The sequence below is a fragment of the Ctenopharyngodon idella genome, chromosome 16, assembly GCF_019924925.1.
Source record: "Ctenopharyngodon idella isolate HZGC_01 chromosome 16, HZGC01, whole genome shotgun sequence".
Classification (NCBI taxonomy): Eukaryota; Metazoa; Chordata; class Actinopteri; order Cypriniformes; family Xenocyprididae; genus Ctenopharyngodon; species Ctenopharyngodon idella.
Window position 1 is genome coordinate 4,994,261 of NC_067235.1, and position 14,373 is coordinate 5,008,633.

Genomic DNA, 14,373 nt, shown 5'->3' on the forward strand with positions numbered 1-14,373 from the left:
ATCTAGTGTTAAGTCTCAGTTTAAAACTTCATTGTTATAACTTTCTCACTGAAGGCATAAAACAGGACAAAAAGCTTCATTAAAATCACACTTAGTAAGTCTGTAAGACTTGTCAGGATAAAGAGAGGATGGAGTGGCTTTGGGCTTAGTGGAAATTTGAGGTTTTGCCAAAAAATCTGTGGATGTGTGGCCTATGTATGTCCTTTTAATAAATATTGGACTCTGATACACTTTAAAAAAAAATGTTGAGTCTTCACTGATGAGTTTTATTTCCTTCACTTTTACTGAAGTGTCCTACTGGCATTTATTCTCTCTCTCAACAACATTTTATTAGTGACAATAATCAGCAGGCATGACTATTTAGTAATATGGACGAAGGCCATTAAAAACTGGGGCTTTACTTTACTAAAAATTCCACCCATTTTTATCTGTTGCTCAGTAGCAAATTTAGATTTTGATGTAATTTGATGTAATAAATGAAGTGATTTCCTCCCTATGCGGTCAGCCCTTCCTGTGAATGACTTGCGTTCAGACTATAAATACAGACATGAGTAAGAGTGTGTTCCTCTCATCTGCTGCCATGGCTACCGTGTGTTTGGACAACTGTTCTCAGATGTCTGCCATCTCGAAGCGTAACTGCACCATCAGCATCTCAGATGAAAGCAAGTTATTATGTCACTAAGGCAATGCTGTCAAAAGCAGAAGTCATAGTTAGCTGATCTCATTCAGGTCATTGACACGGTGTGTGCGTCATGTTTATCTTAAGATGATGCTTCTCTCAGCTGTTCACATACCTGAACCGTTGTAAAATTACCTGCCAAGTTTTATGATTATGTCCTAATTATTGGCCAGAAGAGGGAGACATTTATTTAACGAAGTCATTGTGAAAACAATTCAGTATTAAATAGCAAGATTTACCTACATTTTAATCAGTGTTAGGTATAAAAAGCTAAAGTAAGAGATTACTCTTAATTTATCTGTAATTTAATTACGCTTACTTCTGATGTAATTGCATTAAATACTGTATAGTCTATATAAAAACAATTAGAATTTAATGTTAAAATGTATGTTTTTAATGTAACATTCTCCCTTTACACTGATCAGTTCAATGATAATTTATGCAATTGTATATTGTTTATTTGAACACTGTAAAAAATAATTGTTGGTTTAAAAAACTTAAAGTAAGTTGCCTGGTTAAAATTTTGAGTTCGTTGAAATTAAAAATTTGAGTTCATACAATGAAGGGGATTGGTTTAATCAATAGAAACTCAAAATATGTTATCTGAACCACATTATCACATTAAGCTGATTTGACAAAAGAAAAAATAATAATGAAAATAATTTTTAAAAGAATTAAAAGAGCAGTTTCGTGTCTATGATATGGTATTTAGAAAGAAATTAGTAATAAGTAATCCAATACTTTTTAGAGAGAGTAATTACACTGTTGAAGATGTAATTAGTAGCTAGTAATTAATTACTTTTTTAGAGACACTGATTTTAATACATGAAAAATACTAGCAAAAATCACTTTATTTTCCAACAATTTATCAAACTCAATCTCTTCACAGTGCAAAAATTCAACCCATCAGATTGACTTCAGTAGAAGTGTTTCAGTGGAAAGATTTTACACATTGATTAAAGATTATGAAGAAAAATATTTATTTTTATCTGAAATAACTTAGGCCAATAAATCGTTCACCAGTAAGACCAAGAATGTGCATTAAGAAAGCAAAGTGAGTACATTTTGATTTCATGAGGACTTTAATATACGTCTTATATTACGCTTTTGAAGTGCATGTCATCATTTTCAGGAGAGGCCTGTGAGTGAGTTTGCAGATCCACTTGGCAGGTCCGTCTGTTTTCCACTTTAGAAGGTCTAATAGGTTATTTTAGATCTCAGCTGCTGTTGATGTTCTGTTTTGAATCTCCAGCTAAACAGAGATTTTCCCAAATCCAGTATGACTATCACATCAGAACTTTATTCCTGGATTTAGGTAAGCGCTGATATTAATGCTCCCTGGCTCTTGGAATTATGAGCGAATGGAAAGGCACATAATTACGGCTTCTGGTAAATCGACAAAAACCCATGTGAAGAAAAGTAAAAGCATCTTCTGGAGAGGCAGAAAAAAAAAGCTCAGGTTCTTGTTGGGAAGGACAGGGTGTGTTCGTGATTCAGGTCGGATCATAGCAGATGTAAAAGCGGATTCCACATTCCTCTCCTTCTGGGCGTGAAAGACATCCCTGTACACGCTCTCACACGCGGGAGAAGGAGAGACGGATCCGGAGGGAGAGAGAGAGTTGTGGATGGGAATGGGTGGCACTTTCATGGCTAATGTGGTTTGGTTACACCTAACACGGGAATGTGAAAAGAGTTACCGTTATTATAACATCAATCTCATTACCTTTAAAGACAACCTTAAGTCTTTAAATCTATGATGTTTTGATTTCATTCTGTGACTGGTTGCTTCTATACACACTCAACTATGCATCTACTGCAAGAGAATTTTGATTGCTTAGATATCACACAAAAACAGTGCTTCATTGATTTTCATTAGAAATGAACTGCATTTTAACATTGTTTATATATTTTCATTCTTTTCATCTACAGTGAAATAACCTGTCTATATAGTTTTCTGCTTGATTGACACCTTTTTTTTTTTTTTGGTTTAAATCACACTATACAGTAGTACAAATATATGCTGAAAAAATGGTGTAGGATTTACTTTGAAAAACTTTTCGGTAACACTTTATTTTAGGGTCTTTTAACTAATTGCTTATTAGCATGCATATTACTAGAATATTGCCTGTTTATTAGTAATTATTAAACACATATTAATGCATTATTCTGCATGACTTTATTCTACATTACTAATCCTACCCAATATCTAAACTTAACAACTACTTTATTAACTATTAATAAGCAGTAAATTAGGAGTTTATTGAGGGAAAAGTTGTAGTTAATAGTTTATATGTGTTCCCTATACTGAAGTGTTACCGTGAAATATTGAAGTAGCAAGACTAAAATAGTAAAAGTTTCTTGCAAAATGTACTCCAATATTTTTTGTTTTATTTTGCATTTGCACACTACTGTATATAGAGTGTGATATCATAGTATGATATGCACTTCAGACCTCTTTAAAGATCTGATCTTTGACCCTTATCATCTGAGCAAAGATATTTTGGGAACATTCTGAGATCTAAGATCCGGGTCACGGCACCAAAAAAAACTGTATCAGTTCTCCAATTGACCAACAAAATGTCTTCTCTTCTCTTGCCTGCATCTTCTCATCTGACCCCAGATCCAGAGAAGTTTTGTGTGCGTGTGGTTCATAGAAAGATCTGAGGTGTGTGTGTAAATGTGAGGTTAAAAGATGAATACTTGATACGGATTCAAAAAGGCATGCTTTATGCTTCACCCTGCTCGGTCTTGTGTAGACTTGACTATTGGAATAAGTCTGATGCAGCTTTGGCCAAGAACCAACCATAGTTTTCACAATTTTTGTTCCTATAGGTGTGGGGTTCATCTGAAACACTGAATATAAGGGTGTGCTCAAGGATATCACATTTTGGATATCAAATGTGAAATATCTTCAAAGGTTGTATTTGAACTCATATCTTGTGGCCATAGGTCTTCTTCAGAAGGGCTGATTGTTAAGCCAACCAATCATATTTCGTTTTCGTTTTCAGCCAGCTCTTGTCATTTTTGTGTGCATCTACCTTACTAACAGTATGTTATCTAATTAACATAAGTTTAATCAATGCCTCTAATAATGATACATGTAAATGGATAAGTAGATCTATAATAAATTATCCAATTTTAAGTTAATAACTTATATGTATACATATACTGCCATTCAAATGTTTTGGATGCAAAACAAAGATTTTTTTATGTATTTTGAAGTCTCTTCTGCTTACCAAGGCTGCATTTATTTGATCAAAAATACAGTAAAAACAGTAATATTGTGAAATATTATTACAATTTAAAATAACTGTTTTCTATGTGAATATATTTTAAAATATAATTTATTCCTGTGATCAAAGCTGAATATTCAGCATCATTGCTGCAGTCTTCAGTGTCACATGATCCTTCAGAAATCATTCTAATATGATGATTTGCTGCTCAAGAAACATTTCTGATTATTAACAATGTTTAAAACAGTTGTGCTACTCCTTTATATTTTCATGGGAAAAGTGATAAATTTGTTTTTTTCAGGATTTTTTGATGAATAGAAAGTTCAAAAGAACAGCATTTATTTGAAATATAAATCTTTTGTAACATTATAAATGTCTTTACTGATCAATTTAATGCCTCCTTGCTGAATAATACATATAAAATATAATTTTAGTATTACAATTTGTCTTGTATTTCAGGTTATAACATCACTTTAAGGAAATATGACAAACAGCATAAAAACATTGTGAATGCTGTTATAGGTGTTGGTAGTTTTTTGTTCCACGCCTTAATACCTTCATCTGTATCAACAGACATTTAGACGTCTGTAAAATGAAGGCGTCAGCTTCCACATCCGCTATGTCAGATATATCGTAAAATAAACACTCCTGCAAACACTGTCAAGTTCAGGCTGTTATACTTACCGGCGAGCCTGAACAGGTCGTCAAATCTCAAAGCTACTCAAAGATTATGGTGGGGGTCTGTTCAGATGATGAGCATGTGATGAACGCCCCGTCCTCATCTTCATCTTCTGAGCTATTGGTTTATCTTTATGAGACCTTCTCCTGCATGGCCAGAACTGTCACTCATCACCTATTATATCAATAAATCTTTCTCTTCCTACACATTCTTTGGTGATGCACATGCAAGTTCAACGTGATCACATGCAAACAAGAAAGAATTCTTTTAAAGAAGAATTCATCTTATTTCTGGCTGTTCATTTTGCAGCCTCTGGTTATGTATTTTACTGGGGTTGGTTTAGATATAACAATGTTAATCTCCCAGCATGTGTAGACGTGAGCGGCCCATCCCAGAGCCTCGCCCTGTCTTATTGGCAGCACACACTCTTAGTTAGTCATACTTGCCCAACCGCTCAGGTATGTTACAGTGGTTAATCATTAAAGGGGCGTATGTATGTGTATGTGGAGTAATGTCTGTTAGCATGAGTAGTTTTAGAGTGTGATTGTGTAACTCCTGTTCCTTTAATGACTCTCACGGCCAGTTCCACACTCGTTTAGTGCTTTGCGTAAAGTTACACAACTCTTTACACTCTCTGTTTCCTGTTGCGTTAATCTTGAGACATTGTGATGATTTAGTGTGTGTGTTTGGAGAAGGTGTGGGGGTTCTGGATGAGGCATGCTGGCGGACACACCTTCCCACTCACTTTCCCTGATTCCGCCCCTTCTTCCTGCCTCGGCTCCACCAACATGACAGTTCATGGATGAGGCGGAGCCAAGCGTAACCCGCAATGCTCTCCAAGCACCATGTCTCACAGGAGTCAGAACTGCACGAGAGCAGGCCCAGAACCTGTAGCCTACTGACATCATTTACTGGAGCTAGACCATGGACAACAGAGATTAAACAGGAACCTTAAGTCTTAACGGGAACATTGCTGCAGCTTTCTAATTGGAAAAGTTAGGAAGCTTGTAAAGAACAGAGATTTGTGGCTGGCAGAGCGCTGTGAGTGTGACGTAAAGGAGATGAGTATGCAACAGAGACGGAGGGAATACTCGACCGACAGCCTGGACGGGCAGAGGGAGAGGATCCCCTCAGATGACTTGTACTATCAGGGAATGCTGAAAGCCGTGGAAGGCAGGAAAGGTACCTAGGACAGCTGCTCATGTGGGAAGAGACTTTGCTGTACAAAATTATAAGCGTATGAACAAAAATGATCTTCTTAATCAGTATTTTCATCTCGGTTTCCAGAATGAAACTTTTTTTTTTTTTAAAAGTATTCCATTTTTTGATACGTGTAATAAACTGTATAGGATATTATGACTGACGCGTAAATCGAATATAATTTAGTGCGGTTCAGTATTATACGATTTGCCAACAGGGTTAAAAAAAAAATAATTTCAGTTTCAAAAACATATTTAAATTTCTCATATTCTCTGAGAATATAAGTCTTAATACCTAATGTAATTTTGCTTCCCAAGTAAATGTATCTTATTTTTCTGGAAAACAAGACAAAAATACTGATATTGATTGATTGATTGATTTTTTTGGACAGTGTAATCTTAATGTTTTACTACTTCATGGTTCGTGAATTATAAGACACCAACCATGAAAAAAATATTTTCCCCCTATTTTTTAATGCAATACTGTGAGCAAACAGGATTAGATTAGAAGATATTTTACATAATGATATGTGATACTAGAAGATCTCATTATGTAAAATGAGCCTTTAAATATGAATCATTCTGAAGGTCTTTTATTAGGTTTATGACTTTCCTTGCAATCTGCTTACAGTCTTTCTTTTTATTGGCAGTAGTTTGTGTCTCACAGCAGGCGTTTGGTTTAGGAATATCAGACTTAAAGTTGTCTCTCTTGACCAAGGCCATTGTGTCAGTATTTACATAGATGGCATATATTTAGCAGTATAAAGATGTTTATTGGGACCTGTTATCCTGACACCTCAGTCCTGCACCTGATTGGCTTATACAGTATGTCATCAGCAAACAGAGACAATGCATTTGTCACTATAGGTATACATATCACTGCATCAAATATCAGTGAATACATTTTAATTTTATAGGTAAAAGATAGTGAATTCTCTTGTTTTCCTCACACACTCCAAACATTATAGGTGGGCAGGGGCGTTGGTTTAAACATTAGCGCTGTAACATTATACATGTGAGAAGATAGAAGGCAAAGAAGGGTGGTCAAAGGGCAAAGGTCTTTTGACGACCCTGTACCGGTGGTCATAATTATCCACACCATCACCTGCAGTAAGACTCTTCAAACACTAAAGAGGAAGTCTTGCATTAGAGGTCAAGGTTTACTGCCTCCACCCATGATAGTCACCATGGTGATATTATTTCATAATATGCTCATCATACTCCGCCCAGCAGAAGCAGAAGTCTAGTGGGCGCGTCTGTTCAGGTCTGAATCAGCTGTTCCCTCAATGCAAAACAATAGCTGGGTGTGTGAGTTGTGCTATTGCTCAACAAACATCCTTCACTCCTATATTGTATTAAGCATTCAACTGTCCTTCTGTACAAAATTGCTCGAATTATTGAATGAGAATCAATGGAGAACACTGGAGAGTAATTAAGTGTGTAGACTTAAGTGTTACGCTTTGACTGAATGTCATGTATTCAGGGATGCAAGCCACTCCAGTTTGGCTTTTGCTTTGTTTTAGGTCACGCATTTCTCAGGATTGTTTGATACGTGACTCCTACAGTGTCTATATCTTTTTAACTGTCACTGTCAGCTGGACACTTGGCACACATTTTTTATCACATATTTTAGTAATCATCATACATTAGGTATCATTCAAAAGCTTAAACATTCACAATCCTGTCGTCCTGTTTTGAAATTGGACATTGCACTCCCATAGAAACGGCTCAAAGTTTCTGATATCAACTTCAAATTCGGAACACAACTTGGTTAGACATATGGCTTGGATTTTCTAGCAATTTTAGAATGTATAAAACAAAAATGTTTAGCTCATTACATTTGCTTTACACTGCTGAGTATCTTCTTTAAAAAGAGACCAACCTGAGGTCTCTATTTCAAAGCATTCATGAATTACAACTATTTAAGTTCAGATCTATGCTCAAAAAGGGGGATGACCCCTAATGGTGAACGCACAACATCAACATCTTTGTTGATCCTGGAACAACATTTTAATCAACCAATCTGATTTGAGGGACAAGTTTACAGTTTATGTCAAGTTTAGGCTTACAACCAGGGTTACGTGCTTCTACATCAGTGTTATTCACCTATCATTTCCCTCTGATTTTTAGGGATAGGTTATGGGTAGGTTTAGGTTTAGGGGTGGGGATAGGGTTAGGACTACATTTTCAGATGGGAATGTTGTTCCAGGATCAACAAAATATGTTGACCCAGGAACACAGAGGCTTTCGCACCAGGGAACTTTTTCATAGTTCCTAGAACTATTTGCGGAAGTATCCTGATTTTGCCGTGTTTGCACTGCAGGAGCTAGCAATGATTTTAGTTCTAGGAACTCATTTGGAGGGAACTAAATTAGCTCCTACTTCAGAGTAGGGTCTAACCCAGCACTATAGGAACTATCAGTGACGTAAGTGTATGTTGATTGGCCGAACACACGCGAAACACCGGCACCCGCCATTTTTAAAAAAGCGTGTACACACGCAGTTTATAGCCTATATATTTACTCCACAAAATAACTCTATGAACATGGAAAACAATGATAGATGGACCTCTCAAGTTAAGGAGAGAATCCAACGCAACTTTGAGGGGACCAAGCGAAACATGATTATGTATTTCTGCTCAGCTAGTGACACTGGACATGAACCACACGGCAAACGCTAATACTTTTTCATACACTGTCTTCTTTTTTTGTATAACAGTTCTACCTAATAACATATTAGACTGGCTGTTAAATAAATTGTAAACTAATGAAGATGGAGAACGGGAGAGCTGTGTGCTCAGGCTCTGTCTGGCATTCTCAGCAACGTCAAAATAAATATCCGCCGCGCCATCAAAATAAAAGTCACAACAACAAGCGCAACTTACGTCAATTCATAGTTTCTACTGCCGTTGTGAATGCAACTAGGAAAACGGCCCTAGGGGAACTATTAGTTCTCGGGGAACCACCCTGATGGCTAGTTCCGGTGTGAAAGCCCCTAATGTCTTGCAAAATCACAGTGACCGACCACTAACAGGTTAAAGGCTTATCAGTCCTTGCATTCTCAAAGCATGATCCGTCATCACCATCCTTCGTAATATGGATGGTGCTGGGATGTGCTGTGCACCTCATGAGACCTGATGCCCATCGCATCAGGTTTAGTCTCTTCAGGCCATAGAGCGTTCTTCTTAATCCTACATGCAATCAGAGAAACTGTAGCTGAGATGATTTGAGTTTACAGCAGTTTTCTTCTTGCACTTGCTCCCAGAAATAGGTGTATCGAAAGACTTTATCAAAGACCACCAGCAAATAATTGTTTTTCATTCTTATACATGTCATTTTGTGTATTTTTTTACAGTATCATTACGGTCATACTTTATATTTGGTGGCCTTAACTACTACCTATTAACATGTAATACCTACAAGACTATGGATTTACTGTGCAACTACATGATGTTTCCACATTTACTGCTAATGAGTTTGAGGTATAGTTAGGTTTAGAAGTAAAGGTAGGGTTAGGATTATAGGGGTTTAAGGCGAGGGTGTCCAAACTCAGTCCTGGAGGGCCACTAACCTGCAGAGTTTAGCTCCAACTTGCCTGAACACACCTCTCTGGAAGTTTCTAGTATCCCTAGTAAGACCTTGATTATCTGGTTCAGGTGTGTTTAATTGGATTTGGAGCTAAACTTTGCAGGACAGTGGCCCTCCAGGAGTAGGATTGGACACCCCTGTTTTAATAACTAGGTAGTATAGTAACCGTCAACCTACCCCTAAACCTAACCTTAAACTTATAGTACCAGTACTTTCTTAGGTAAGTAATGTAAGTACATGTACATACTCTAAAATAAAGTATGACCATTTTATGAAATGTTTTAGCAGTTAAGGCCACCTGATGTAACTTTACTAACTCACTAGCAGTAAATGTGAGCATTTCAAAGTACTGCAATGTTCTCCAGTACTGATGACTAATGCAAGTGTTGGTAAGTTGCATGAGACAGCAGTGTGGATCATGTTCTCTTGTGTTTGATGCTGCTGAGGGAACATGATTCTGCAGGCTGTAGGTGTGGCTGTGGTGTTTTTGGTGACGCACAGTTAAGATTAAAGCTACTCTGCCTTCATGGTCAAATTTCCTAGCCCGAGGCCTCAAAATACATCACATTTTCTTCTCCCCAAACCTGTGCTCTGTCTTTGCTTGACAATGGAGCTGTCTAGACACCTCCTGCAGTCATTACTCCCCAGCTTTACCCAGAGATTGGGTGTGCCTGAGGGCTGCTGTGTTGGAATAGTTTGGTAGGAGATGTGAGGCGTTCCTACACAAAGAACTGATTTGAAATCATTCTGATATTGAGCTTTCATCTGTTCCACTTCTCTCTTCACGCGCAGTTCAACTGTTTCTTTATTAACTCCACCATGAAATCAAAACTGACAATTCTTTTTTATATGGAATATTGCAGAATTTATTGTAAATGATTTATCCGTGCACATAATTTCTTTTAAATTCATGTGCACCATAATCTTTAATCAAAATAACTTCCCCTCCCTCTTGCAGTGACATTAGATTGACTCACATTAGATTGACCAATAGCAAACCACAACCATCCAATCAGTTCCCAATGGACAAAATCAAGCCCCGCCCTACATTTGTTCTTGTTCAAGAAGCCGTTTCACTCAGATATACGTCAAAATAGGGAAGAAAAGATGATCGCAATTTCCGTTTCATGCCAACTTTAAACATTTGTGTTCAAAACAAACTCAGACCATTCCGTGCATCAGTGTTGTTGTTTTGGGCTGGTCTTGATGCTCAAACCAACAGATTGATGTTTTGAAAGCATCACAGAGTCAGTGTTACAACTTTTCAGGGAAATTAACCTACGAATGGGTTATTTATAGTTGTCTGCATATTCATTTGGCATTCAACATCAAATTTGAACCTCAAAATAGTATTCTAAATATCAAGAGTGTTTTAACATTAATAAAATGACGCACTTAAATCCCTGCAGATCCAGGTTTACTCTAAACTCTGCTGAAGAGTGTTTAATGTTCTTTTTTCTTTATCTTTTGCAGATGAACGGGACAAAGTGCAGAAGAAGACTTTCACAAAATGGGTGAACAAACACTTGATAAAGGTACATTCATGTTCGTTTTTTACTGCAATTTATCAAGTTAAATTATGGTAAAATTTGATTATGATAACTAATCATTTTAACTGACAAATCCAATGCAACTTACAATACAAGCATTATACATAGATTCAGTCCTGCTGAAGTAACCTGCGGTTTAGTGTCTTGATCAAGGGCACGATGGGGATATTTTATAGATTTACTGAGACCTATAAAAGTTTTTGCCTCATAATGAAAAGTATGACCAACATGTTATGTCGCAAGATGAGTATTCACTAGCACTATAACAATATATCACGATATAGTTTGTTTCACTGGAAGTAAGGTTGTTAAAAAAACTAAAACTAGCCCAAATAAAGGACAGTAAGTAAAACATTCAGAATGTTTTATTCGGTAATAAAATAAGCATTTATTCACAATTCTGTTCACATGCACAGAAAACGTCTTTTAGAACCATTTTTATTTTAGTGTTATTGAGATAATAATATAGTTTTTATTAATATTCTGAATAAAATTTCTCCCTCTTAATTTTAGTTAAAGTTTTAGTAATTTTGGTCATTTTTATTTATTTATTTTTTTATTTTTTTATGTCTTTATATAGTTTTTATTCATTTTGATTTCAGTTTTAGGGGCCGTTTACATGACACCGTTTTCAACTAAAAACTTTTTATGTGTTTTAGCCATTCATTTACACAACAACAGCGTTGTTTCAGGGGCCTGAAAATGCAAACTTTTGAAAACAAGATTCAAAGTGCACATTTTTGACGACACCGTTATCATCTCCGTGTAAACTACAAAAACGCAAATTTGTTAAAACTGTGATGTCATGCGCACGTGTGTATTACATGTTTCGTCTATAACTGCATAGTGTTTCTTTTCAAAGTGACATCGCCAACTACTGGCCTTGCAGCAAAATACAGCGTTTTTTATTTTTTCGCAGATCAGTGTGAATGGGATCATTTTGACAGTGGTGTCATCTGTACATGAAAAATGCAAAGGAAAAAACTTTTAGTTTTTAGTACCTCATTGTCGTGTAAACATACCCTTAGTTATTTTAGTTAAACTAAATGAAAATGAAAAATTTTGCCTTGCCAATTAGCTGAAATAAAATGTTTATTTTTGTAATGCTTTAAAGCCTTTATTATAAAGGTCTTCATAATGTACATTATAATGCATTATATATTTTCATAAATAATAGCAACCAAAGTTAAAATGCATTATAATATGTGCAGATTCCTTGTTACATCTGACATTGGTTGTTTGTAATGTGTTTTAATGCATTATACTTTCTAAAGGTGTAACAATGAATAGATAGGTATTATAATGTATTATAACTGTGGTTTTCTTTCGTGTCTTATTGTGCTTGAATAATGTAAAATTGCCTGAATGCTTGGCTTAAAAATGCATACAAAGGATATACTTTTATGATGTCATGTGAGCATAACCGTGATAGATAATCTGACATTATACCAGTTGCCAAATTTCTCAGTTTATCATGTCTACCGGTAAATTGCCCACACCTGGGCTGAACATGATTTCTGTTTCAGCCCTGGGATTCTTTTAGGTGAGGACAGATATTTGCAGAGAAGCGGGTCATATCCTGTCCACACAGGTTATAAATCTACACGCAGCTCATTTCTCATTCTTAATCTAAAATGTATTTAGGCCGAAAATGGATGCACTGAAAAGCCAAACAAAAGATAATGAAGATGTAACACTGGACAAGAATGGAGGTCATTTGCACTCTTACATATCAGTCAAGCCTGTTCATTCACTGTAGATGAGGAAAAAACTAGAGACCCCTTCAGAACAAAAGACAAACATGCATGTTAAGAACATCTGGATTCATTTTGCAACTCGCGTATCACATTCAGGGTATAAACACTTGTCCGTCCAGCCAACAGTAGCACATGTGCTGCACAGATGTTTGGCTGTGTTCGTCTACTCGCATCTACTGCTCCATCAGTCTTATTTAAACCGGCTATCTGTGATTAAACAAAAGCCTTATTCAGATGGGACTGTTTTCTGTGAGGAGGCCAGGAAAAATGTATGTTTCATAGACATCATTTTTGTATTTTTATCCCATCTGAATAAAAAACCTGTTTTTCCTCACAACTCTTTCAGGCTCATTTTGTGTCCTCTGAGAAATCCTCTCCAATCTGGATAGTAATATCTGTAATTCTATCACTATCATTATATATTTATATTTAACAGAATGATTAAGTCTGTCTTGTTTTCACTCTTTATACCATCAAATATAAGCCCTTATTTTATGAGTCAGACTGTGTTCTACACTGACACATCTATATTTGCTGACTGAATGTTTGAGTTTGTCCTTGACAAACACTTACAGATCACAAAAAACACTGATTGCTCAGTTTGCGCTGTGTTTGTATCTGTCATCAGTTTTTATGTAGCACTACTTAGATGTTAATATTGCTATGTGCTGATTGACCTGAGAGGGGAAGATGGACAACGGACAAATAAATGGGTATAGACAGTAAAAATGAGACTTATTACCATATGATACACACTGATGTTGGTTATTTCAGTATTGGTGTTTTTCCATTGTATGAATTTAACACAGACTGTGATATGATACATTATAGCACATCATTTGTGTGTGAGCTTCTGCTAGTGGACATGTTGGGTATTATATACTGATATTCAGTGCATCAACAGAGACCTCTAGTGGCTCAGTATGACCTCTGCACTTGTATGACATCTATCTATCTATCTATCTATCTATCTATCTATCTGAATAAATCCATTATGAGCTGTTAAGTTTCAGCATCAGCCTTTAAATCATAATTAATCTTAATGTTGTCCTTCATTTTCAAACTTCACTTCTTCCATTTCTAATCAACTATAACTCTTTCTGCCCTCTTCTCTCCTCCTCATCATCGCATTCTTCCTCTTTTCCTCTCCTGCTCCATTCATTCATCCAGCACTGGAGAGCTGAGGTAGGTCCATCTGTCAGCGTGTCCCAGCAGGCCCTGCTCTCTCACATGCATGTACGGTATTCCTGTCCTCCCCAAGGCTCTCGACCTGATGATTTCTTCTGCTGTCACACGAAGAATGTAGATTGACGCTCACAGTTAGAGCTTGAAGATTTTAGTCTCATGCAGTACAGCAAAAGAAATCAAAAGTCTGCTTCATCACATGCATGGATCACATCTGCTCACTCGTACTGGATGTACACTGACGCCAATTTGTCATTGTACTTTGATTTGGATTTTGAACTTTCAAAGCAATGTTACTATCTTTTGAAATATTGAGAAGGATAGGCTTTGCTGTATAACAAAAGGAATAGTTAATTCCAAAAATTCTGTCATCGATCACTCACTGTTATGTTGTTCCAAACCCATATGCATTAGTTTATGTTGACGTGACTGTCAAACTCCATAAAGAACAAATAAGAGAGAAAATATATATATATGTATATGTATATTCAATGGGATTTTATA

General features: G+C 36.3%; 1 protein-coding gene across 1 annotated transcript in view; it reads left to right on the top strand.

The window, feature by feature from the left end:
* The window catches only part of plecb (plectin b), a 168,239-nt gene that overhangs the window by 108,540 nt on the left and 45,326 nt on the right, over positions 1-14,373 (top strand). The window contains 1 exon segment of the mRNA XM_051864246.1: positions 10,851-10,912. Coding sequence (XP_051720206.1) covers positions 10,851-10,912 — 62 coding nt within the window.